At 35.5% G+C, this 24,065-nt stretch overlaps 3 protein-coding genes across 3 annotated transcripts; 2 read left to right on the forward strand and 1 right to left on the reverse strand.

Annotated features, from left to right (window-relative positions):
• The first annotated feature begins 420 nt into the window (after window positions 1-420).
• Window positions 421-5,563, forward strand: LOC144573601 (protein NRT1/ PTR FAMILY 2.7-like). The gene is made up of 4 exons (XM_078323384.1): window positions 421-660; window positions 932-1,149; window positions 2,268-2,794; window positions 4,642-5,563. The coding sequence occupies exons 1-4, from the start codon at window positions 558-560 to the stop codon at window positions 5,486-5,488; spliced, it is 1,695 nt and encodes a 564-aa protein (XP_078179510.1). The 5' UTR covers window positions 421-557; the 3' UTR covers window positions 5,489-5,563.
• A 195-nt stretch (window positions 5,564-5,758) lies between these two features.
• On the reverse strand, window positions 5,759-22,322 carry LOC144573642 (uncharacterized). Its single transcript, XM_078323417.1, has 4 exons — window positions 21,987-22,322; window positions 21,661-21,685; window positions 21,296-21,458; window positions 5,759-6,681 (listed from the first exon to the last, which is right to left on the reverse strand). The coding sequence occupies exons 1-4, from the start codon at window positions 22,320-22,322 to the stop codon at window positions 6,270-6,272; spliced, it is 936 nt and encodes a 311-aa protein (XP_078179543.1). The 3' UTR covers window positions 5,759-6,269.
• Window positions 22,323-22,688: 366 nt separating this feature from the next.
• LOC144573643 (uncharacterized) lies at window positions 22,689-23,984 on the forward strand. Its single transcript, XM_078323418.1, has one exon. It carries the CDS (start codon window positions 22,689-22,691, stop codon window positions 23,982-23,984), a length of 1,296 nt encoding a protein of 431 aa, XP_078179544.1.
• The last annotated feature ends 81 nt before the right edge of the window (window positions 23,985-24,065 follow it).

Raw genomic sequence — 24,065 nt, forward strand, 5'->3', positions numbered from 1 at the left:
TTTCAAATGAGAATAACAATGGAGGTAGGATAAAGCAAATTAAATCACCTATTAATTAAATGAATTAACTAGGTATGTATGGCCCACTATCATAGACAAATATTCATTTTCCAAGCATCTTACTCCTTTAGCCGGATCAATTTAAGCCCTGACTTATACTCCTTTAGCCGGATCAATTTAAACCCTAACTCAAGTTGTCGAGATGCAAAACAGGAATTGTAAGATAGAATAAGCAATTTAAATCTTATTAAATTTAAATAGTAACCAAGCATGTACTATATTATTAATATTCTAAACCAATCTAATAAATTAAACATACATTCTAAACCAAACTATATTTTTAATTAGCTAGAGTGTTGTAAATAACATTTTTTTTTATTTTTAACATATTTGTTGGCGGACACCAAATCCGCAACCTCCAACAAAAAAAAACACATACATTCTAACCCATGCGCCTATAAATGCCACCAACCAGTATAAGCAAATATATATATATGTTCTCCTGCAGGCACAAGTGCTTCAAAAGTTCAAACTCCTAACTTACAGGAAGGTCTCTCATGGCAACAAAAATGGAATCAGAAAAATCAAAATTTGATGAAGAGAAAGCAGAGAAGAAATCTCACAAGCAAGGTGGCTGGATCACTTTTCCTTTCCTCTCAGGTGTTCTCTCTCACTTCCCCTTTTTTCCCGTTGTATATTAATTAAAAGGTTATTGTCGTCGCACACATGGCTTCATTACAGCCAATCGGTACTGTACCAATACCAGTATAAGATATTTCCTGGTTTTTTATGTTTTATCACGATATTTAATCACGGTATGCTCTGGAAGCTAATTAATGTTCAATATTACTGTACAACACCGACGACCAAAAAAAACTAGATTGTAACAGGACATTGCCATTCCAACAAAATTTTTTTTTTTCTTTTGAAGGAAGTATTCTGGGAGTAGGAATGGCAGTGAGCGGAGCGACAAGCAACTTCCTGGTATACTTGATACAAAAATACAATGTCAGAAGTATCGATGCAGCGCAAATAGTAAACATCATAAGCGGGTCTTTGAGTTTGGCTCCTGTTGCCGGAGCCATTGTTGCAGACGCTTTCTTCGGGTGTTATTCTGTCATTGCCGCCTCTTCAGCAATCCAATTGTTGGTATGTGTGTGCATTAGTTCACAATTTAATGCAAATATTTGTATATTTTTCTTAGCTGCAATTTCTCAATACAAGTGAAGAAGTGATATAAATAATCAATACTGAGAAGAAATTAGAAAAAGATTTTTTTTTCCATTTGTAATTATTCTACATTTTATTAAAAATGAAAGAAATACATTGTTTTAGAATATGGTGGGTGAATCATTAGTCAAAAACGCACTGCTTAGGTAGAACTAGAAAAGAATATAATCCTTTTAAAGCACATAAACAAGAAAAGTAAAATTATCCTATTGAATCACTTGCGGTGTTAAGTCACACCCAATTATTTGGATCATGGTGGGGAGTAGTTGCTTTCTTAAAGTGTTACATCCAATTAAGAAAAAAGTTGTTTCCTTAACAGTCATATGTAGGTCAGCTTTATTTGACAAAAAGAACTTGAACTCGCTTTATTAATTGTTCAGAACTCGCTCGTTAATTAGAAAAAGGTTTTCTCTTCCGCAAACGACAACCATGCTTTGTGATCATATGTCTTGATTATGAATTTTTTTTAGTATTTGGGTATGATACACAACAAAATCATTGTGTATCTCGATTGGTAGACGAGTCTAAATAACGAGCCGATTGAGTCCTTAATGATTGTTACCATGCCTCTAATTCTTATTAAGATAATACGATGATTCAGAAAGTTTGTGTGGAGTGTCATGAGCTATTGAGTACCAATTATTGAACAAAGTTCAATTTCTGATTTCTTTTAAGAGTTGTTAACCTTTAACATCATCCTTTTGTATTTTTAAATTTGAGAGAATGACATCAAAAAGACAGATTAGGTCTTAAGCCTACTTAAAAATCATGTGCCATATTCTAAAGTTCTATCAGATGATAATAAAAATAATCTCTTTATGATTCAGAAAAGTTTTGAATGATATATTATTTTAATTCTAATCATTTTTTTTGTCAGTGTTTTGATATTTTAATATTTCTTCTGAACGAAATGGTGGAGCCATCGTATTACATATTAGATAGCGACTAAAATATATATAAACATAAGTGAAAAAATGTAATTAATATTCTATTTTAATTTCATTACATTAATCAGCTAAATTTATTTGATTCAACAGTCACTTGTGCTCTTCACCATCACCGCAGCACTCAAATCGCTCCGACCAACACCATGCGATGTTCCTGGCACAGACACCTGTCAGGCAGCATCAAAAGGCCAACTCACTGTGTTGTACAGTGCAGTAGCTCTGTTAGCCATTGCAACAGGAGGAACCCGGTTCAACCAGGCCACAATGGGTGCGAGCCAGTTCGACCGGGTAAAGGACCAGGCGGTATATTTCAACTGGTTCTTCATCTTTCTGTACATCGCCCTCATTGTCGGTGCCACCGCCATTGTTTATATTCAAGATAGCATTAGCTGGGTCTTGGGCTTCGGTCTCTGCCTGGGTGCTAGTGCAGTAAGTTTGGTAGTTTTACTGCTTGGAACAAAATATTACCGCAGGCCGGCACCCGAAGGAAGCCCATTCACCGGCCTGTTTCGAGTGGTCGTGGCAACTGTAAGGAAATGGAAGGTAAAGTTGTCACAGGCAACCCCTAGTTATTTTCATGGAAATGATGACATGGCATCTCCAAGCCAGAGCTTCAGGTATGTGTTATCATTAATTTATTATATCAAACCGTAATCTTTTATACTTACCTGTGTTTCTCCTTAAGTTCAATGCAAAATGATACTGTTAATTTTCATCAAGGACTCAAATTATGTGTTATTATTCATGGTAATCTATTTAAATAATGATCAACGGAAACATATAAATATTCATTCAATTCTGCTAAAATTCCACATTGCTTCCACTCTTCTTTGATTTAACCAATTAATTTATTCCCAAATATATATCATATTCCTCTCGTCAACATCAAAGTTCTACCAAGAAAGCTATGGAATTTATGTAACATATGAAAACATACAAATATCTAATACAGATAAACCAAATTAATTAAATTCTGAAATGTAGTTGATCTGCCAAGAGGTCTCTAAGTCTAGCAACTAATCCTTGTCTCCATTTAATGAAACAGGATATTCTGTTTTCTCTGTCGAATATTTTTTTTTTTGTTTTTACTGAAGATATCTTTCAAAACTCAAATCTACCATCTCATTTTTAATGGCAATTTCATAGGCATATATCCAGTTCGAGTATGAATTTTATGAAATGAACACGTAATACGACATTAATATTGCGAATGGAGGCTTAGTTTGCATGTCACGTTGGTTAGATATTTTGTTGAATGGGGTTGGTGTACTTTCTGATTATGATTGTCATTATATTGCTCGTTATAAGGATAGATAAAGCGAGGCAAGGGGGAAAAGATATTGTCTCCTTTGATATTTATAATTTTGAACTAAACTAGTGTGTGATGTGCTCATCAAGAAGGGTTGATAAGTACACCTCCAAAATAATATCAAATTAACTTCAAACTACGAATCTAAACCGTTGAAATTCAAGTACTTCGTGATGTATGTGCATATTAAATTAAGCGGTAAAAATAATGAATATTTTATAAGTTAATTTTTTAATTGTTTTATGTATTAATTTTTCATTATTTTTTTTGCTTGATCATGTACTAAATAAATTCAAAACTTCAAAAATTTTACATGCACATATCACTAACAAAGTACTTAGATTTCAATGATTTTGCTTCGTAGGTCAAAGTCAATTTGATATTTTTTTCGAGGTGTGCTCATCAATCACTTTTGGTGAGCACATCACATCCTAGTTTTGCTCTATAATTTTCATTCACTTTGTGATCTTTTCTCGATTCTGAAAATTAAAGAAATTTTCATTGAGTAAAGGCTCTTTTTTTTTTAACCAAGGTTGGAGATCAAGTCATCTAACTATTTAATATCTTCGTTATTACAACAAATAATTTCTTTCATCTGAATTTCAAACTTATAACCTCACATAAAGACTGTGTTTTTGCCACTAGATTAAAAACTAATTCTTATGAGTAAATATTTTTAACATAGCAGTTTTGCCTTCATACAACACAGTAGAATCAAAACAGTGATGTCAAACTACTATCTTCAATTTTTTTATCTCATTTCCACCTCAACCAAGCAATCAACAAACGCAACAATATTATAATGATTTGTTGGAACTATGGTTTGGTTGACTGATTAGTGGAACCGCCACAAACGATGTGAAAGCCCAAATGATTATGCGAAAGAAAAAGGTGCTATAGCTAAATAACATCTGTCTCCAGGGAGTTGTAAAGCCCTACCAACTTTATACCCATATATCAGTGCATAACTACATGTGTACCAAGTTTCGAAAGAAGGAACATAAACTTATTTTAACTTATTTTACCTGCTAATTAACATCTTTACCCGTCTATCAGACCTTGAGGAACTCTAATTCAATTTGGGTGTACTATATATTACAAATGGAAAGAAGGAACACAAACTTATTTTAACTACCTATTTTGTTTAATCATCAGCTTATTCAACCGTGCTGCGCTGATTTCTGAAGGTGACACCAACCAAGACGGCTCAATCGCCAAACCATGGAAACTGTGCACCGTGCGAGAAGTCGAGGACTTCAAGTCTGTTGTTCGTGTCTTACCAGTATGGGCCTCTGCCATCTATCTCAGCATCTCCATTGGCTGTCAGCTAAACCTTTCGGTTCTACAGGCACTGACGATGGACCGCTCCATCGGGCGCAGTTTCTCCATCCCAGCCGGCTCAATGATCGTCCCGTCATTTCTATCCTTTGTCATATTCCTCGTCTTCCTTGACCGCATTTTGTTCCCAATTTGGTACAAGCTCACTCACCACACTCCAACCCCGCTACAACGCATCGGCATTGGACATCTCATCAATGCGGTTAGCATGATTGTGTCAGCTTTGGTCGAGAGGAGGCGGGCCGCAGTTATCAGTAGGCATCAAGCAGATGTCCATCCTGGCTGGATAGTGCCCATGTCAGCACTCTGGCTTGTACTGCCACTGGCATTGCAAGGGGCCGCAGAGGCATTACACTTCCCTGGTCAGGTGGCTTTATACTATCAAGAATTTCCTAAGGCACTAAAGAACACCTCCACTGGGATGGAGGCGGTGATCGTTGCATTTGGTTTTTACCTCAGCACAGCTTTCCTCAGCATCGTTCGGCACGTGACAACATGGCTTCCAGATGATTTAAACAGATCACGGTTGGAGAATGTATACTGGTTGATTGCTATTCTTGCCATAATCAACTTTGGTATTTACATCATATGCGCAAAATTCTACAAATACCAGAATTATGTTGACACTGAGAAAGTAGCTGTAAGTGAGATATCTGCTAATTAGAGTGTGGATGGTAGTAAAATGTACCGTTTATGGTTGTCTATGTCTATTAATGGTATTATTAATTTATCAAAACAATGCTGATAGTGCAAATTGATGTCTCCAATACCAAATTCCCAGAAATTAAAAGAAAGGGCACTGAACAAAGGCAATAAAAGTTTAGATTTGTTTTACAATGTGTAGTAATTCCTCAAGCATGCATATAAGATTATGTTTTTATGTTGACACGAATATAGAGAATAAATGTTAGAAAAAAAATAGTTCACATAAAAAGGAAGAACCTTAATGTTTTATTCAAAACCATGCTCCTGATCATTATTTACACATGACATGTTGTCTTGGAATGGTCAGGTATACCAACCATCAATTCAATCAAGACCAACAATCAAAAGAAATTATCAAATTTACACAGAAAAATCAAAAACAACTGAAAGAACAAAACAAAACCTTAAAAAGAGACTTCAAATTTATTTCCTTCCACTATTCATAGAATAACTTGGCGAACCAGTTGAAGCAGAAACACCACCAGTTGTTCTCACAGTCCCATCAGCATTTCAAAAATCCACAACGTCCCCAAAGAACGTATTTGAAGAGACATAAGATGGTCTTGGTTGGGCTCCTGCTGGTACATTTGGTCGCAGTTCAACTGAACCCAACTGTTGCATCGGTCTCATACCATGTGACGGTGAGTTAACTGAGTACTGTACTGGAGCCGCTGGTGCAGGAATGGTGGAGCCCTTATCAGATGGAGTATCAATTTCCCATGGTGGAGGCGGGTAGGTCATCACAGCACTCTCTGGGTGTGAGGCTGAGGCTGAGGCTGTGCCTGAGGGGGAGCCCAGGGGGGCATAATTGGAGGAGAGGTTTTATTCAAGGCCTCTTGAGGCTGAGGTGGGGCCCAGGACACAGCATAACTATTTCCCGGGGAAGTTATAGGAGAGGGGTTTTGATTTGAGGTGGAAAGAGGGGTCAGGGTAGAGGTTGTAGGGCTGAGAGGGGAGGAGGATTGAGGAGCAATGGAAAGGCTAAGAAGGTTTATGATATCATCCTCTTTGCTGGTAGTTTTCACAGGGGCCGGTGGGTCAGGGAGAGAGAAAGAATTGCTATGAACAGAGGTGGATGGTTCAGGGACAGTACTTGGGGATGGTTGAGAAATAATGGATGATTCTGTGCTTACTGACTTCATTTTTGACTTCCTGTTACAAAATAAGAACAAGGAATTTGTTATTTTTTTTCTTAACTTTAAAATATAATAAAAGATATCGGACAATTTTCAGAAAATAAATTATAATTAAAATTGAGTTATCCGGATTGTGCGAAGCACTGTCCTTAAGCGAATTCCGTCTCTACCGTGCAAGATTTGGAATCGCAACCAAGATAATCCGGGATAGTCAATTTCTTGGGACACGACCGTGGAAGTGACAGATGACAACTCCTTGATACCCAGCAATTTATCGAATAATATTATTGTAGTAGTGAATTGGAAATCTAGAGGAATAATATGAATAGGTTAAGATGATACGGAAAGATTGTATTTATTTTTCTGTTTTCAGGATGAATCCCTAAGAATGAGAAGAAGGGCTTATATTTAGAAACTCAAAAACGTTTTTGCATGAATTAGGAAAGAGAAAGAGACAAAACTGCCATATGCCTTGAATACCAAAATAGGAAACGCATATGCATGATTGCTGTAAATATATTTACTATTAAAGAGTAATAAATATGAAATCAATTGTCACTAACCTAAATGATTTACAGTTAAAGAAATATATCTTAGTTTTAATTTCAAATCTTCATATCATATCAACGGAAATAATTAATACATAACGGCTAGTCAATCAATTGGAGACAATATGCAAACGTATTAACTTGAAATTTTGAGTTTTTAATGTTTAAATTCCAACAATCCCCCACAAAACTCAAAATATAAGAATATCAAATGATTGAAATTTATAGAACTAAATTGCTGGATATCTAGTGCGCATCGATGAAGTAGTTTACAAACTTTGAACTTCATCTAGTATTGATAGCTTAATATTTGAAGGAAACAGAGATAACTATGTCTTGAACTCGTTCCTTTGTTCCAAATTCCACTACCATACACACAATATGGAGATTCTCATCACAGTGAGCGCATTAAATGGCCTTACGCAAATACCTTGGATTTTTCATGAGAGTCTTGAAGGCTTACCCATGCCTCACACCGCGGTCGTATACAGACACTCTCATATAGGTGAGTTACCTACCAAGGATATGTGTAGAGACATATCCTGCGGAAATTGCCACCTTGGTTCTCATTAAGAGCTAATATGCTCATCCTACCATCTACATAGAGCACACTCACCATAGGGATGCGGTCCAAATGCCTATATTGCGCCGGCGATAGATCCGACTTTGCGACCAGTGCTTCGGATAGGGGGTTACAAGTAATATTCATTTTTTGTGTATTTTGTAATTATACATTAATTGTAGTGCTTGTAATAATTATTCATATTTGCAGGACTTTTGATGCAGGGCATCCAGAGAAGACGAAACAAGTCGCGAAAGTTATTTCGCAGACAGTACGTCAGAATTATCCTGGCCCGTACTATAGATACACGGATTTCCCCAAGGATAATAAGGATGTTATCCAGGAAGAGTTTTTAGTAAGTAAATTTTTCTCAAACAAAACCTCCAATAATTACTTTTTTTTTTTTAAGTTAACAAACGATATTAATTCTTAACTATACATTGCAGAAGCACTACCAGTTTCATCCGGATATACCTTTGACGGATGCATGGAGTGTATTTAGAAAGATAGCAGATGTACGGCTTCAGGATGTGCTGAATAAATGCAAAGCAGCAGCAAAAAAGTCGTACGGAGAGTCCATGCTCGAGTGGAAGGAGCGTGGGGCTGCTCCTCGCCCCTACGACGCCTGGATCCAGCCAGCGTACTGGCCCGGACTCGTCGAACATTGGTGCAGCGACGATTTTGTTAGTCGGAGCCAGCGGAATGCAGAAAATAGGGCCAATGTTGAAGGTGCAGGGGCTTCGACAGGCTCTGTGAACATGCTTGTTCACAAACAGCGCTTCGTAAGTTGTTTTTCATTAAATTAATATATTTTCATTCTTATTGAATAAAATCGAACTAACCTTGATAATCTTTTTTTAAATGAAATTGTCTTTCAAATTCTTAACAGGAGCAAACACAAGGGCGCGAACCCAGATGGAGCGATGAGCTGTTTCAGCCTACTCATACGAACAAGCAGACGGGGGAATACGTTAGTACTAAGGCTAAAAATGCACAGGTAATAGTACTTTCAAATCGTTGTATAAAATATCATGGTTCATATTGTACGTAACATTATTGTTATATTTTACAAAATTTGCAGCTAAAATATGAGAAAGCTATGAAGGACAAGTATGGAGAGGATAAAGAGAAATGGCCCAGATATGACAGCGATCTCTGGTTCACTACGGGCGTTGATGATCAGAATGCCCACGGCGATAACTATGGTCTCGGTGCTCTAGGTAAAATAAACACTCTTTGAAATTTGAAATTTATTTTTAGTTTTGTCAGATAATTCTAATTGTCTTACTTTTCATGTTTCAGGCACTTCGAGAGGCATGTTTCGCTCTGGTGGGTCTAGCAGTGCTCGGTCGCACTCGTCACAGTCATATTCTTCTATGCCGCCATCGACGCATCTCACAGAAGAAGATGTTGAGAGGATATCTTCCCGGTTACTTGATAAGATGGAGGCTCGCATCGAGGCTCAGGTGGAGGCTCGGTTGGAGGCTCGGTTCAGAGCTTCTTCGGTACGAAATTTGATATTTCAGTATGTTTTTTTAATTGTGAACTCTAAACCCTAAATCATAATTACCTAAAACACTTTCTTAAAACCTTACAGGGAGGTTCGGGTACGCAGCCGGCCTCGATGCCCGCTCAGGATGATGAGGATGATGACGAGGGGCATTACTCAGATGTCGCTGGCGATGGTACTGCTTAGGTCTTTTTATATATTTATATCTTGTTAGATAATACTGTCTATTGTTTATGGTACTGTTTACTGCTTGAGTTACTCGGATATTTATGTTTGACGAGATGATATACAGTTTCTTGATCTTTATGTTATATGCGATGTTTCTGTTGTATGCAATTGTTATGTTATTTTTGTATCGATTTTTATGTTTATGTTATGATGTATGTTATATGCGATGTTTCTGTTGTATGTGATTGTTACGATGTTTCTGTTGGTACGTGTAATACCAATTAATTAAATGGTGCAAATAAAAATAACAAAAACAAATATTAAAAACCTAAAATAAGGTATCTGCGACCGGAATATTATATCAGCGACCGTTTTTCGAACGTTTTGTTGGTCGCAGAAATTCTTTTCTGACGTCAGAAAAAAACTTTCAGAGACCGTTTTTTAGTTTCAGCGACCGTTTTCTGTCATCGCAGAAACTTTTTCATGACGTCAGCAAGAAAAACAGCGACGAAAAAAAATGGTCGCAGAAAAAGTATCAGCGACCGGCTGACGTATTTCAGCGACCGTTGACGTCAGCATAAGAGTAACTGCGACGAGGCTTACAGCGACCGGGCTTTCAGCGACCGGAATATTCGATCAGCGACCGTTTGACCCTATCTGAGACCGGCGACTCAACTTTCTGCGACCGGAATTCCGGTCGCAGAAAGTCCTTTCTGCCGTAGTGCGGGGAAGTTACAGGAGAGGGGTTTTGATTTGAGGTGGAAAGAGGGGTCAGGGTAGAGGTTGTAGGGCTGAGAGGGGAGGAGGATTGAGGAGCAATGGAAAGGCTAAGAAGGTTTATGATATCATCATCCTCTTTGCTGGTAGTTTTCACAGGGGCCGGTGGGTCAGGGAGAGAGAAAGAATTGCTATGAACAGAGGTGGATGGTTCAGGGTAGGGGTGCAAACGGATCGGATACGGATCGGATATTAAACGGATACGGATCGGATATTTTCGGATACGAATACAAATACGGATATAATTCGGATTTCTAATTCAAAATATATATCTAATTAATTGTGGTTGAAACCTTTTTTTAGCTGAAATATTTTTTATGTAATTAATTGTGGTTAAAAAAAATATAAAAAAGAAATTGCTACATGGAAATTAATTGTGGTTAATTGTGGTTGATACTTATTTTAGCTGAAATCTTTTTTATGTAATTAATTGTGGTTAAAAAAGTATAAAAAAAACTTGCCACATGAAAATAATTTAACAGTAATTAGTTATCAGCTATATTTATTGATTACAATTTTTGTTGTAAACAATAACAAAACTATTACAAAACCGATATCTGTTTCCGTATTTTCTATATACTATATTACTTTAGTCAAATTAGAATATACATATACTCAAATTACTTAATTAGTCAAACAAGAATACACATTGGAACAATTGGATTGGAACGAAATAAGAATTTTAGAAACAAATACATTTACTTGGAACGTTTACAATGCATCAATATTCAATATTAATAATTTTATTTAGTTAGTACAATTGACGAGACTATTTAATTTTATTCAATATATTATATTTACTGTCAAACATATTTTTATGAATGAGTTAACTACACACTTGACTACATATTGGTTCACCAGCAAAACTACATACTAGATATAAAAATGGTCAAGGTTCACCATGAACCAATAGAAATTTTCAAATTTTTATATTATAAAATTATGCACCAAGTCTATCCAAACCAAAAAGTAAGAAGATTCTTCCTCCCAAATCAACTCAGCCATATACTTGGCCCTTCCCAATTTCTCACAACCATGGTGTTTTTTCGGAAAAATGCAAAACAGAAATTAAAATTTCAAATTAAACTTGCATTTTTCACCCAAATCGTGAGAATCGTCTCAATATGGACAACTCTTGAGTCTTGACAGTGCTCCGCTTCAAACTTGACAATGCGCAGCAACTCAATTCTCCATGCAGTCCAGATCACCCTACGACGGCACAGGCGGCTGAGACTCGGTACAGGTTGGTGAGAATCGGGTGTTTTTTCTTTGAATCGACTCAACTTGGTGATAATCAGTGTTTTTTTTTATTTAGAAATAATTATAACTTAGGATCAGTATAATTTATGCGGATATCCGAAATACTAATTTATGCCGATATGGATAATTATCCGTATTCGTATCCGTATCCGATTCTGAAACTCAAACCGTATCTGTATCCGAATTCGCATAAAAAATATCCGTATCCGTACCGGAATCCGCAACTATCCGTATCCGCATATCCGAATCCGCAAAAATTCGGATACGGATCCGGATTCGGACGGGTAGGATCCGGATTCGGACGGGTAATATCCAACCCGTTTGCACCCCTAGTTCAGGGACAGTACTTGGGGATGGTTGAGAAATAATGGATGATTATGTGCTTACTGACTTCATTTTTGACTTCCTGTTACAAAATAAGAACAAGGAATTTGTTATTTTTTTTTCTAAACTTTAAAATATAATAAAAGATATCGGACAATTTTCAGAAAATAAATTATAATTAAAATTGAGTTATCCGGATTGTGCGAAGCACTGTCCTTAAGCGAATTCTGTCTCTACCGTGCAAGATTTGGAATCGCAACCAAGATAATCCGGGATAGTCAACTTCTTGGAACACGACCGTGGAAGTGACAGATGACAACTCCTTGATACCCAGCAATTTATCGAATAATATTATTGTAGTAGTGAATTGGAAATCTAGAGGAATAATATGCATAGGTTAAGATGATACGGAAAGATTGTATTTATTTTTCTGTTTTCAGGATGAATCCCTAAGAATGAGAAGAAGGGCTTATATTTAGAAACTCAAAAACGTTTTTGCATGAATTAGGGAAGAGAAAGAGACAAAACTGCCATATGCCTTGAATACCAAAATAGGAAACGCATATGCATGATTGCTGTAAATATATTTACTATTAAAGAGTAATAAATATGAAATCAATTGTCACTAACCTAAATGATTTACAGTTAAAGAAATATATCTTAGTTTTAATTTCAAATCTTCATATCATATCAACGGAAATAATTAATACATAACGGCTAGTCAATCAATTGGAGACAATATGCAAACGTATTAACTTGAAATTTTGAGTTTTTAATGTTTAAATTCCAACAATCCCCCACAAAACTCACAATATAAGAATATCAAATGATTGAAATTTATAGAACTAAATTGCTGGATATCTAGTGCGCATCGATGAAGTAGTTTACAAACTTTGAACTTCATCTAGTATTGATAGCTTAATATTTGGAGGAAACAGAGAGAACTATGTCTTGAACTCGTTCCTTTGTTCCAAATTCCACTACCATACACACAATATGGAGATTCTCATCACAGTGAGCGCATTAAATGGCCTTACGCAAATACCTTGGATTTTTCATGAGTCTTGAAGGCTTACCCATGCCTCGCACCGCGGTCGTATACAGACACTCTCATATAGGTGAGTTACCTACCAAGGATATGTGTAGAGACATATCCTGCGGAAATTGCCACCTTGGTTCTCATTAAGATCTAATATGCTCATCCTACCATCTACATAGAGCACACTCACCATAGGGATGGGGTTGGAGTCGATACTCCAAAAAAAAATGTGTACTCTTTTGGTCAAGTTATCGGTTTGTTATTACCCATTGAATCTCTTTCAAGGGATCGCCTATCAGAGATTGGGTTGCCACCGCAAGAAGACCCATTATGGGCATAATCCCATCCCCCTCGATGAATTTTGGACTTTTGTCCTATTTAATCCTTTAGTAAAGCAATCAGCAAAATTGTTTTCTGATCTTACATGTTGAATAGTAACAATTTCATTTTTTATATTTTGTTTAATTGATTTTTGTCTTCTTTTTATATGTCTGTTTAACTTTGAATTTATTAACTTTTTCTTGCAAAATTCAATAGCAGCTCTAGAATCACAATTAATTAATATAGATGGAATTGGTTGAGGTATTAAAGGTATATTAGATAATAATTCTTTTAACCACTATGCTTCGATACAAGTGGTATCTAGAACTATTAATTCAGCTTCCATTGTGCTTTTAGCAATAATGGTTTGTTTAGTTGATTGCCATGAAATTGCGCTACCTCATAAAAGGAATACATATCCTGTTGTGGATTTAATATCTAAAGAATCTGATATCCAATTTGCATCAGTAAATCCTTCTAAAACTGATGGATAACCCATAAATTTAAGACCATATGATGTAGTTCCTTTAAGGTACTTAAAAACTCTTTGTAATGCTATCCAATATTTTTTATTTGGATTATTTGTATATCTACTTAATTTTGAAACTGCATATGATATATCGGGTCTAGTTCTATTAGTTAGATACATAAGAGAACCTATAATTTGTGCATATTTTTCTTGTTCTACTGGATCACCTTTATTTTTATACAAATGTAAATTAGGATCATATGGTGTATTTACTGGATTTAAATCAGAAAATCCAAATTTATCAATGATTGATTGAGTATAATGGGATTGAGATAATATAATTGAATTAGGAGATCTGATAATTTTCATTCCTAAGATAACATCAGCTTCTCCTAAATCTTTCATATCGAAATTCTGTGACAACATTGATTTTGCTTTATTTATTAATTCTATATTTGGAGCAAGAATTAATATGTCATCTACGTAAAGACACAATATGATAAATTCATTATTTTCCTTTTTATAATAAAGGCAATTATCTGATTCGTTAATTTGAAAGTCATGTGATAACATTGCATTATCAAATTTTTCATGCCATTGTTTTGAAGCTTGTTTTAAACCATATAAGGATGGAACTAATCTACAAACTTTTTGTTCTCTTGTCCTTTGGCTATATATCCTTTTGGCTGTTGCATATAAATTTCTTCTTCAAGATCTCCATGTAAAAATGCAGTTTTTACGTCCATTTGATGTATTAAAAGTTTATATATTGATGCTAATGCAAGTAAAATTCTTATTGTAGTTATTCTTGCAACCGGTGCATACGTATCAAAATAATCTATATCGGCTTTTTGTGTATAACCTTGTACTACTAATCTAGCTTTAATCTTTCTATTGTTCCATTTGTTTTGAGTTTCTTTTTAAAAATCCATTTACAACCTAAAACTTTAGTACCTGGAGGTAAATCAGTTAATATCCAAGTATTATTACTTATAATAGATTCAATTTCACTATTAATTGCTTCCTTCCAAAATGATGCTTCTGGAGATCTCATTGCATCTTCATAAGATTTTGGATTATCTTCAATTAAATAAGTTATATATTCTTCACCAAAATTCTTTCCTATTTTCTCTCTTTTACTTCTTCTTGGTTCCAGTGAATAATCATGATTTTGTAACAGCCCAATTTTCGAAAATTCGGAAATTTTATTTGACATAAAGCAATACATGTAATTGAAAAAAAAAAATTAATTAGAAAATATTTGATTGTAAATTATCTCATTGTATGGTCATACAAGTGATTTCATAGATTTCCTATTGGTCTTGAAATTTTTTGTAGTTATTTAAATACATGTTGTATAAAACCTTTGTATTTTATTAATCAAGTTGAATATTTTGATAATAATAGGTGGCTTAGTGTAAATAACTCACCATTTAAAATGAAAGAAAATTTAATTAGTTTCTTATTAAGCCATTTGCATGAGGGGACACATGTCATCTTCATGGTAATCCATCTATCTTCTCTAATTAAAACCATTTGCATGAGGGGACACATGTCATCATATTGATAATTTATTCTTAAAAGAGAGGGGTTTTAAAGATAAAATATTGAAATGAAGAAGGGAATACGGGTTCTCTTTTTATGGAGTCCGAGAGAAAGAGGAGCGGTAAAATCATAAAAGAATGCGAAATTGAGAGAAGCAAAGGAAAATTAAAGGATGGAAAAAAAAATGGAGGAAATTACAAGAGAAACGAGAGTCCATGGTAGTCCTACACAACGACGAGAAGGAGGAGACTGAGGTGAAGAGCTTCTCGATTTGCTTGATTGCTTGAGATTCACTAGCTGCTCTCGAACGACTCGATTCTAAACAATGAACTAACTCCGACCCTTGTCGTGCTCAACAATGAAAGGTGCGGATTTCGAGTTATTCTCAGATTCCTCGAACTAATTTTATTATTATTGTTTCCTTTCAATTTCATTGCTTGTTGTTGTGGATTGCTTATTTGATTGATTATTAATTAGTCGCGTAATTAAGTTCTTGAATGGTGCTGAAATTTACAAAGTGATAACTAAATTATAATTAGTATTTGGTTGCATGTTGATTGCTTGATGATTATGATTTAATTGCGGGATTATTGGTTAGTATTGTCAATTTGGTTGCTTGATTTGGTATGTATGGTAGTGGTACTTGGATAATGCATAAGATTACACGAACTAAGAAAGTGTCATAGTAAATGGAGATTTTAATTAGTGAATCATGCAATACTTGGTCCCTTAATTGTAAACCAAATCGGTGTGTATAGTGACACTTTAGACAAGTATGTGGTAATTTGAACATGTATACATAAGTCTCAAGTATGGTATTTGACTATTTCTATATTGATTTATGGGATTAGAGAATGGCATGATTGAATAATTTGGTTTAATATTATTTGAAATGTGATTTGGATTGCTTGGTTGCTATTGTTTTGATAATTGCTTGTTGATTTCTAATTGTTTGTCTTATAGATCTTTGTTGAAGTTTTGAATTATTTGTGTGATAAGAATTTCATGACATGCATGTGTGCTACAAAGCATGAGTCTAACAAATATATTTGAGTTGAAAAGTAAGCATGATTACTTGATCCTTGTGTGGAATGCATTCTTTCATTTTATATTTGCATGCATGATACATAGAAGGATATAAACTATCTACTTGTTTTAAATGAAATGTGTCAAAGAACCAGATGTCTGAAACCTGACGATCATGTATGCGCCCTATTCGGGGTAAGCGTGCAATTTTTGTTATGTAGGCGCTGAACTTGTAACGCATAACATAAATTGCATAGGCGCCATATTCGGGGTAAGCGTGTAATTTTTGTTATGTAGGCGCTGAACTTGTAGCGCATAACATAAATTGCATAGGCGTCATATTCGTGGTAGCGCATGACTCGGTTATGTAGGCGCTGTACTTGTAGCGCATAACTTTAGTCATGTAGGCGCCCTATTCGGGGTAAGCGCATAATTTCAGGTTATGGCCATAACAGAAATTGTGTAGGCGCCATACTTGTGGTAGCGCATGATCGGAGTCCTGTATGAGTCTTGACGGTCATGTAGGCGCTGAACTTGTAGCGCATGACCGGGGTCATGTAGGCGCTGTACTTGTAGCGCATGACCGGGGTCATGTAGGCGCTGTACTTGTAGCGCATGACCAAGTATTGTTAATACCACAATGGTTACCTTATATAATGATATTTTATTCTATCATTGATGGTCTTGAACAAAGCATAATTATATGATATGATTGCACAACTAAATTTGATTCAACTTTTTAAGTCTATTGCACATGAGCATTCCATATTATAATATTTATTTTGCTTGATTGTTATTTGCTATAAATTGTTTCTATAGCTTGCTGATTTTCTTTCGCGGTTTTGAGCAATTCTTGAAGTGGACTTATATTTTAGTTTCTTGATTGATGATAATTGGTAGTTAAGATTCTTTGATTCTTATATTATTACTGTAGTCTATATTTTTTTGTGCTCGGTGTTGTTTTAGTTTCAGTTGGTCGGATCTAAGGATAACTCGACTAGAACTGAATACCGCACTGGGGGATTTTCAATCTCTCACCGTTCCACTTTGTGGGTTTCAGGTACAAAAAAAACAAGAAACAAAAACGACTTGTAGAACTTCAAGATTTGCGGGACTTGCCACATAGAAGGTTATTTGTTTACTTCAATAAATCTGCTATGGTATATTTCGGTTGTATAGTATTACACCATAACAAGTTTATTCTTCATTTTGTGTATTTCATGTATAAATGATTAAGAAGGTTCCTTCATGTATTGTGGCTCTTGTCTTAATTTGTCATTGGTAATGTATGTACATATATTGTTGTAGGATAATATAATCGCCTTGTGCTGATAAGCACGGCGGGTTGTCTTCCCTGTTGTCGGGGTGTGACAGATTTGAAATTGAAATAGATTTTGATGTAGATGGTAAGTTCGTATAATTATCATTTTTAAATAGAAAAATATTTTCAAAGAAAACAGCGTCTCTAGATTCTATAATTGTATCATTTAATATTTCACTTATTTCAGATTTAGTAACTAGAAATCTATATGTATTACTATTTAGTGAATATCCTATAAATATAGCATCTACTGTTTTTGGCCCTATTTTCTTTCTTTTTGGTTCAGGAATTCTTACTTTTGCTAAACATCCCCAAACTCGAAAATAATTGAGTCTAGGAGGATATCCTTTCCAAAATTCATATGGTGTTTTATTTTTATCTTTAAATGGAATTCTATTAAGAATATAACATGCTGATAGAAGTGCTTCCCCCCCCCCCCCCCCCCCCCCCCACACACACAAATTTTGTGTTACACCTGAACTTATTATCATGGCATTCACCATGTCTAGTAATGTTCAATTTTTACGTTCTGCAATACCATTAGATTGGGGTGAGTAAGGAGCAGTAACTTCATGTATAATTCCATATTTTTCACAAAATAATGCTACTTCATTTGAGGTATATTCTCCACCTCGATCTGATCTTAAAATTTTTATTCTTTTTTCTTGTTGATTTTCTACCTCTGATTTAAATTTCTCAAATTTATTTAGTACCTCGTCTTTAGTTTTTATGAGATATATATAACAAAATTTAGAGTAATCATTTACAAATGTTACAAAATATCTACTTTCACCTCGAGTAGGGCCTCTATTAGAGTCACATACATCACTATGAATTAATTCTAATTTTTATATATCTCTGAATTGAATTGGTTTAAACGACTTCCTTGGCATTTTTGATTGGACACAAGTTTCACAATTTGAATTAATATCTAATTTAAATTTAGGTATCAGATTTAGCCGAGACATTTTTTCAAGTTTTTTATAATGCACATGTCCTAAACGACCATGCCAATTATCAAGTGAATTACTTATATTGTTATTTTCGATAACATTTGAAGAAGTTGACTCATCAGTAGAAATCATTGACACCTCATTAACTAAATGAGAAACAATATTTAATTTAAATAAGCCATCCGTTACATATCCTGTTCCAATAAAAACATCATTCTTAGAAATTACAACTTTATTAGATTCAAGAACTATTTTATATCCTAATTGTACTAACAAAGATACACTAATCAAATTTTTTCCAATATCAGGAACATGTTGTACATCTCTAAGAATAATAGATTTTCCGGAAGTAAATTTTAATTTTATTTCTCCAATGCCTAATACTTTGACAGATGTTCCATTAGCTACTGTTACACTTCTTCCACTTGAGATCTGATAGGATGAGAAATAAAATTTATTAGTACATACATGTGTATTTGCTCCACTATCTAACCACCAATCTAAATTTGTATAAGTAAGATTAATAGATGGATTTATAGATATTAACCTGAAAGATGAGTCAACGGGTTCTGTTTCGATCATGTTCACTTGAGATTTGTTTTGACTTGAGCTGATCTTCTTATTGGTTTCAATCTTCTCTTTTTTTCGATAGAAACAATCTTTTGCATAATGGTTATCTCGGCCGCAAACATAGCAGAATTGATCACTATCATTCTTTTTCTCATGATTGGGTCTAGAAAATTTCTTTGATTTATTAAACTTGTTTTTGTGAATATTTCCACTTTTCTTGAAATTTCTTCCGTGAAACTTGTGATTCTTATTCTTATTTTGAAAGTGTTGATTTTTAATATTATTTTGCTTTTCAGTTAAATGAACTTTGGATGACATTTGATCTTCTTTTCTTAGTCGAAGTTTAAATTGATCTTCAATTCTAATTGATTGAATGAGAGACCTCATTTCAAGTTTATTTTGTGATTTTCTAAGATCTTGAGCAAACTTTGACCAAGAAGGTGGTAATTTATCTATGAGACAAGTAACTTGATAATTTTCATCTAATTTTGTCCCTCCACCTCTATGTATTTCTTGAATCATATTTTGAAATTTATGAATCTAATCATTGATAGGAATTTCGTCAACCATTTTATAACTATGAAAATCAGAAATTGTAAACCTTATTAATCCTTCATTATCCCTACTATATGCATCCTCTAATGCATTCCATATGTCTATAGCCTTTTCATATTTTCTATAAATTTCATAAAGGTCATCAGAAAGACAACTTAAAATTCGAAAACGACAGTGAAACTTTACTTCCTCAAGACTAGGTTTTGATTTGGAAGTGTCCTCTTTAACAGTTTCTTTTTTACCCTCTGTGGGAGTTTCTTGAATGCTCAGTGTGGGAGTTTCATGATTGCCCTCTTTGATAGTTTCTTTTGTATATGGTGCAGTTTTTCCTAATACAGATATTAAACCTAATGCAATTAACCATGCTTCCATTTGTTTTATTCACCTATTAAATCCAGATCCATTAAATTTTTCAGGTTTGAGTGTATGAACATCATCTAGACCCATTTTGAGTAAAAAAGATATAATGATAGAAAATAACTGCAATTTAATCAAGAAAATATAAGAAATATTTAGAGTAAAAGCTTGCCTAAGTAATTCTGTCTAATGATATAAGAAATATTCCTTAATCAAAAACAGTATAATTATGTAATCTCAGAAAGTATACTGATAAACTATTATTTCTTGTCTTGTCCAATTAAAGAGAAATTTCGCTTAAGATTGTTATTTTTTTCTTAACTTTAAAATATAATAAAAGATATCGGACAATTTTCAGAAAATAAATTATAATTAAAATTGAGTTACCCGGATTGTGCGAAGCACTGTCCTTAAGCGAATTCCGTCTCTACCGTGCAAGATTTGGAATCGCAACCAAGATAATCCGAGATAGTCAACTTCTTGGGACACGACCGTGGAAGTGACAGATAACAACTCCTTGATACCCAGCAATTTATCGAATAATATTATTGTAGTAGTGAATTGGAAATCTAGAGGAATAATATGAATAGGTTAAGATGATACGGAAAGATTGTATTTATTTTTCTGTTTTCAAGATGAATCCCTAAGAATGAGAAGAAGGGCTTATATTTAGAAACTCAAAAACGTTTTTGCATGAATTAGGGAAGAGAAAGAGACAAAACTGCCATATGCCTTGAATACCAAAATAGGAAACGCATATGCATGATTGCTGTAAATATATTTACTATTAAAGAGTAATAAATATGAAATCAATTGTCACTAACATAAATGATTTACAGTTAAAGAAATATATCTTAGTCTTAATTTCAAATCTTCATATCATATCAACGGAAATAATTAATACATAACGGCTAGTCAATCAATTGGAGACAATATGCAAACGTATTAACTTGAAATTTTGAGTTTTTAATGTTTAAATTCTAACAGAATTTAATTGCCTTAAAAGATAGTAAAACAGAAACTGATACTATATGTAACATAGTATTCAACAAAAACACCCTTCAGCTGTGGTACTTGAAACCAGGATGTATAGGCAAGTACCAACCTAAAAGGTACGTATTGAAAGTTGAAACACCACAAAACATGGTATTCTTTTCTTTTCTTTTTTTTCAAACTAACCCTTGATTTCAGCCTTAAGCATGACTAAACATTACAAAATATAAATGGAGATCTCATCTGCATCCTACCAACAAAACCCCATCAAAGTAACCTAAGGGTGCTGGTCCTGACTATATGACATAAGGTACACTGGTATGGTAGCGTACCTGCGAGCAAGCTGAGCAAACTCATCATCCTCCTCTTTCTCCTCTTCATTGGCTACAAGATTTGTCACTTGAGAAGTAGACACAACAGCTACAGGTGTTGTCAGGACAGGAGCTGGCAGTGGGTCCTCCTTTTCAGTTAGCAAAGGCAGAGCAGAGCCTGAGGCTAATAGAGGTTGTGGAGTTTAATAGACATAAAGAACAATTGAAAGTTGAGTGCGAGGATGCTTGGCAATGGGTAGAAGATAAACTCAATGATGATTGTGAGTATTGGGCATTAGCATTTGATGACGGAATAAGATGTGGTGTTATGACCACTAACTGATCAGAGAACCTTAACTCGGTACTCAGATGTACTCGATCATTACCTGTCACTGCATTTGTTGTTGCTACCTTTTATAGAGTAAACCAAGTTTTAGTCAAGCGCAGTGAGGAAGGAAGAAAAATAACAACCCAATTGTGGTAATCAATCAAGTGGTAAATGCTAGAGGTGGAGACAAATTGGACTCTGCTATCCGAACTACATTAATTTTGATTATATTTTTATTATGGAGTAAGAAGTGAAGTAAAATTGTGCATTATCACCTTATATTTTCATATTGGGTATGGATCTACTGTCTAGAGGGTTGTTACACCTAACCGACTTGGGTCGGCTAAAAGGCATCAAATTGGCTCACTCGGCTCCCCCAATTACCAACTCGCTATATGCAGATGACCTGTTACTGTTTGGCAAGGCCACAAAAGAGGAGGCAACTGTTTTAATGGATGCAATAGGGGCTTTTTCTGAAATGTCAGGACAAAAGGTGGGCATTGACAAAAGTGAAGTGTGGTTCAGTCGTTGCACTCCATTACATATCAGAGATGAGGTCTCACATATCTTGGGAGTGTTGCATGAGCAAGTCACTGGTAAATATTTGGGGGCACCTATCGCCACCTCAGCTGGTGCTTTCAATTTCCTAATCGACAAATTTATGTCCAAGTTGCAAGCCTGGAAGGGTCGGAAAATGTCACCAGCTGGAAGGTTAGTCATGATTAAATCAGCCCTACAATCAGTGCCTCTATATTATTTTGGAACAGTGAAGTTACCTCAAGGAGTCCTGCACAAACTCACCTCTATCATAAGGTGTTTCTTCTGGGGAAAAGAAGTGGGGGAACGCTACATGGCGTATATTGCATGGGATGCCATAACTGCCCCGATAGAGCTTGGCGGTTTGGGCATTAGAGATCTCAATCGGATGAATGAGGCTTTGCTAATCAAGGCCCTGTGGAAGATGACTGAAAGAGAGGAGCCATTGTGGGTGAAAATAGTCAAAGCAAAGCAAAGAGAGGAGCCATTGTGGGTGAAAGAGAGGAGCCATTAGAGACTTACAATTGCACGGCTTTTTGGAGAAACCTGATGGCACTAAGATCAAAGCTAATGCCTCTGTTATCCTGGAAAATTGGTGATGGGGGAGACTGTCGGGTTTACGGGCAGCCATGGTTTCCAGGGGCTATGGATTTTGAGGGGGGCACTGTGGAGAATAGGAGACTAGTTATCAGAGATCTAGGTGACTTGGAGCAAGGGGGATGGGATGTTGACCAACTAGTGCAGAGATTTGGGTATCAGAACTCAATTCATATACTGTCAAACATACAACCGCCTAGCAATAATAATGGCAATGACATAATGGTCTTCCATCCATCTGCAAATGGTACATTCTCAGTCAAGCACATGTACCATGAACTTAATGACTCCTGGAGGCAGCCAACAGTGCGCAATCAACGAGTTTGGAGAAAAATTTGGAAGTTTGGCAGTATACAGCCCCGACTCAGATTGTTTATCTGGAAGTTGGTCAGAAATGCACTACCACTGGCCAAGACAATTGCGAGTAGACTTCACACCCTATCGCCAATATGTGTGATCTGCTCGCAAGAGGATGAGGATGGGGCACACATGGCTTTCAAATGCCCGTTTGCGAGAGCATGCTGGGCTTCATCTCCGCTGCCTCTAAGAACAGAACAACTACCACATGCTATACCTGATATTGTTTCTGAGGTTCTGGAGTGGGCGACGGCAGACCAGTGGTCAAACTTTGCGAATATAATTTGGGCAATTTGGCGGTGCAGGAACTCTAGAGTGTATCAGGGAGAACAGCCATCTCTTGCCCAATTTTTGCAATTTCATGCACAAATCAAACAGGAAACATCACTGGTTCAAACTGTTAAAGGGTATGGAGGTAGTGGTACCGGTACTGGTACAGGAGGGGTACCGCAGAACACACTATGTTGCTTTACTGATGCTTCATGGGTCAACAATTGGGAAACGGGTTTGGGTTTTGTTTTACAGACAGGGGACTCACTAGTGGCGTATGGAGTCAATCACTGCACCTCAGCATCTTCTTTGCAGGCCGAAGCTAAAGCCCTCCTCGAGGCGATACGGTTTGTTGTGGGGAATGGTTATGAGGAGTGTTCTTTTTGCACTGATTGTAGCACCCTAGCAGAAGTGGTATCTCAAACAAATCCACCTGTAGAAGCTGATTGGAGAGCGGCAAAGGAGATTCTGACAATTTGGGAAATGTTGCGAGCACACACGAATTACAAATGTGTATACATATCTAGATGCCACAATGAGTTGGCAGATTATTTGGCGGGTATAGGTAGAAGGGAGAGGTTAACATATTTGGGTTTCACTTATCCTATGTTCAAAATGTAATCTCTTTGTTCTCTGTAACTTTGGATTCTTGTATGAATGGAAATTGCCTAAGGGCGTGTTTGAAGCAAAAAAAAAAGAAGT

Source organism: Carex rostrata, chromosome 21 (genome assembly GCF_964058835.1).
Source record: "Carex rostrata chromosome 21, lpCarRost1.2, whole genome shotgun sequence".
Taxonomy (NCBI): domain Eukaryota; kingdom Viridiplantae; phylum Streptophyta; class Magnoliopsida; order Poales; family Cyperaceae; genus Carex; species Carex rostrata.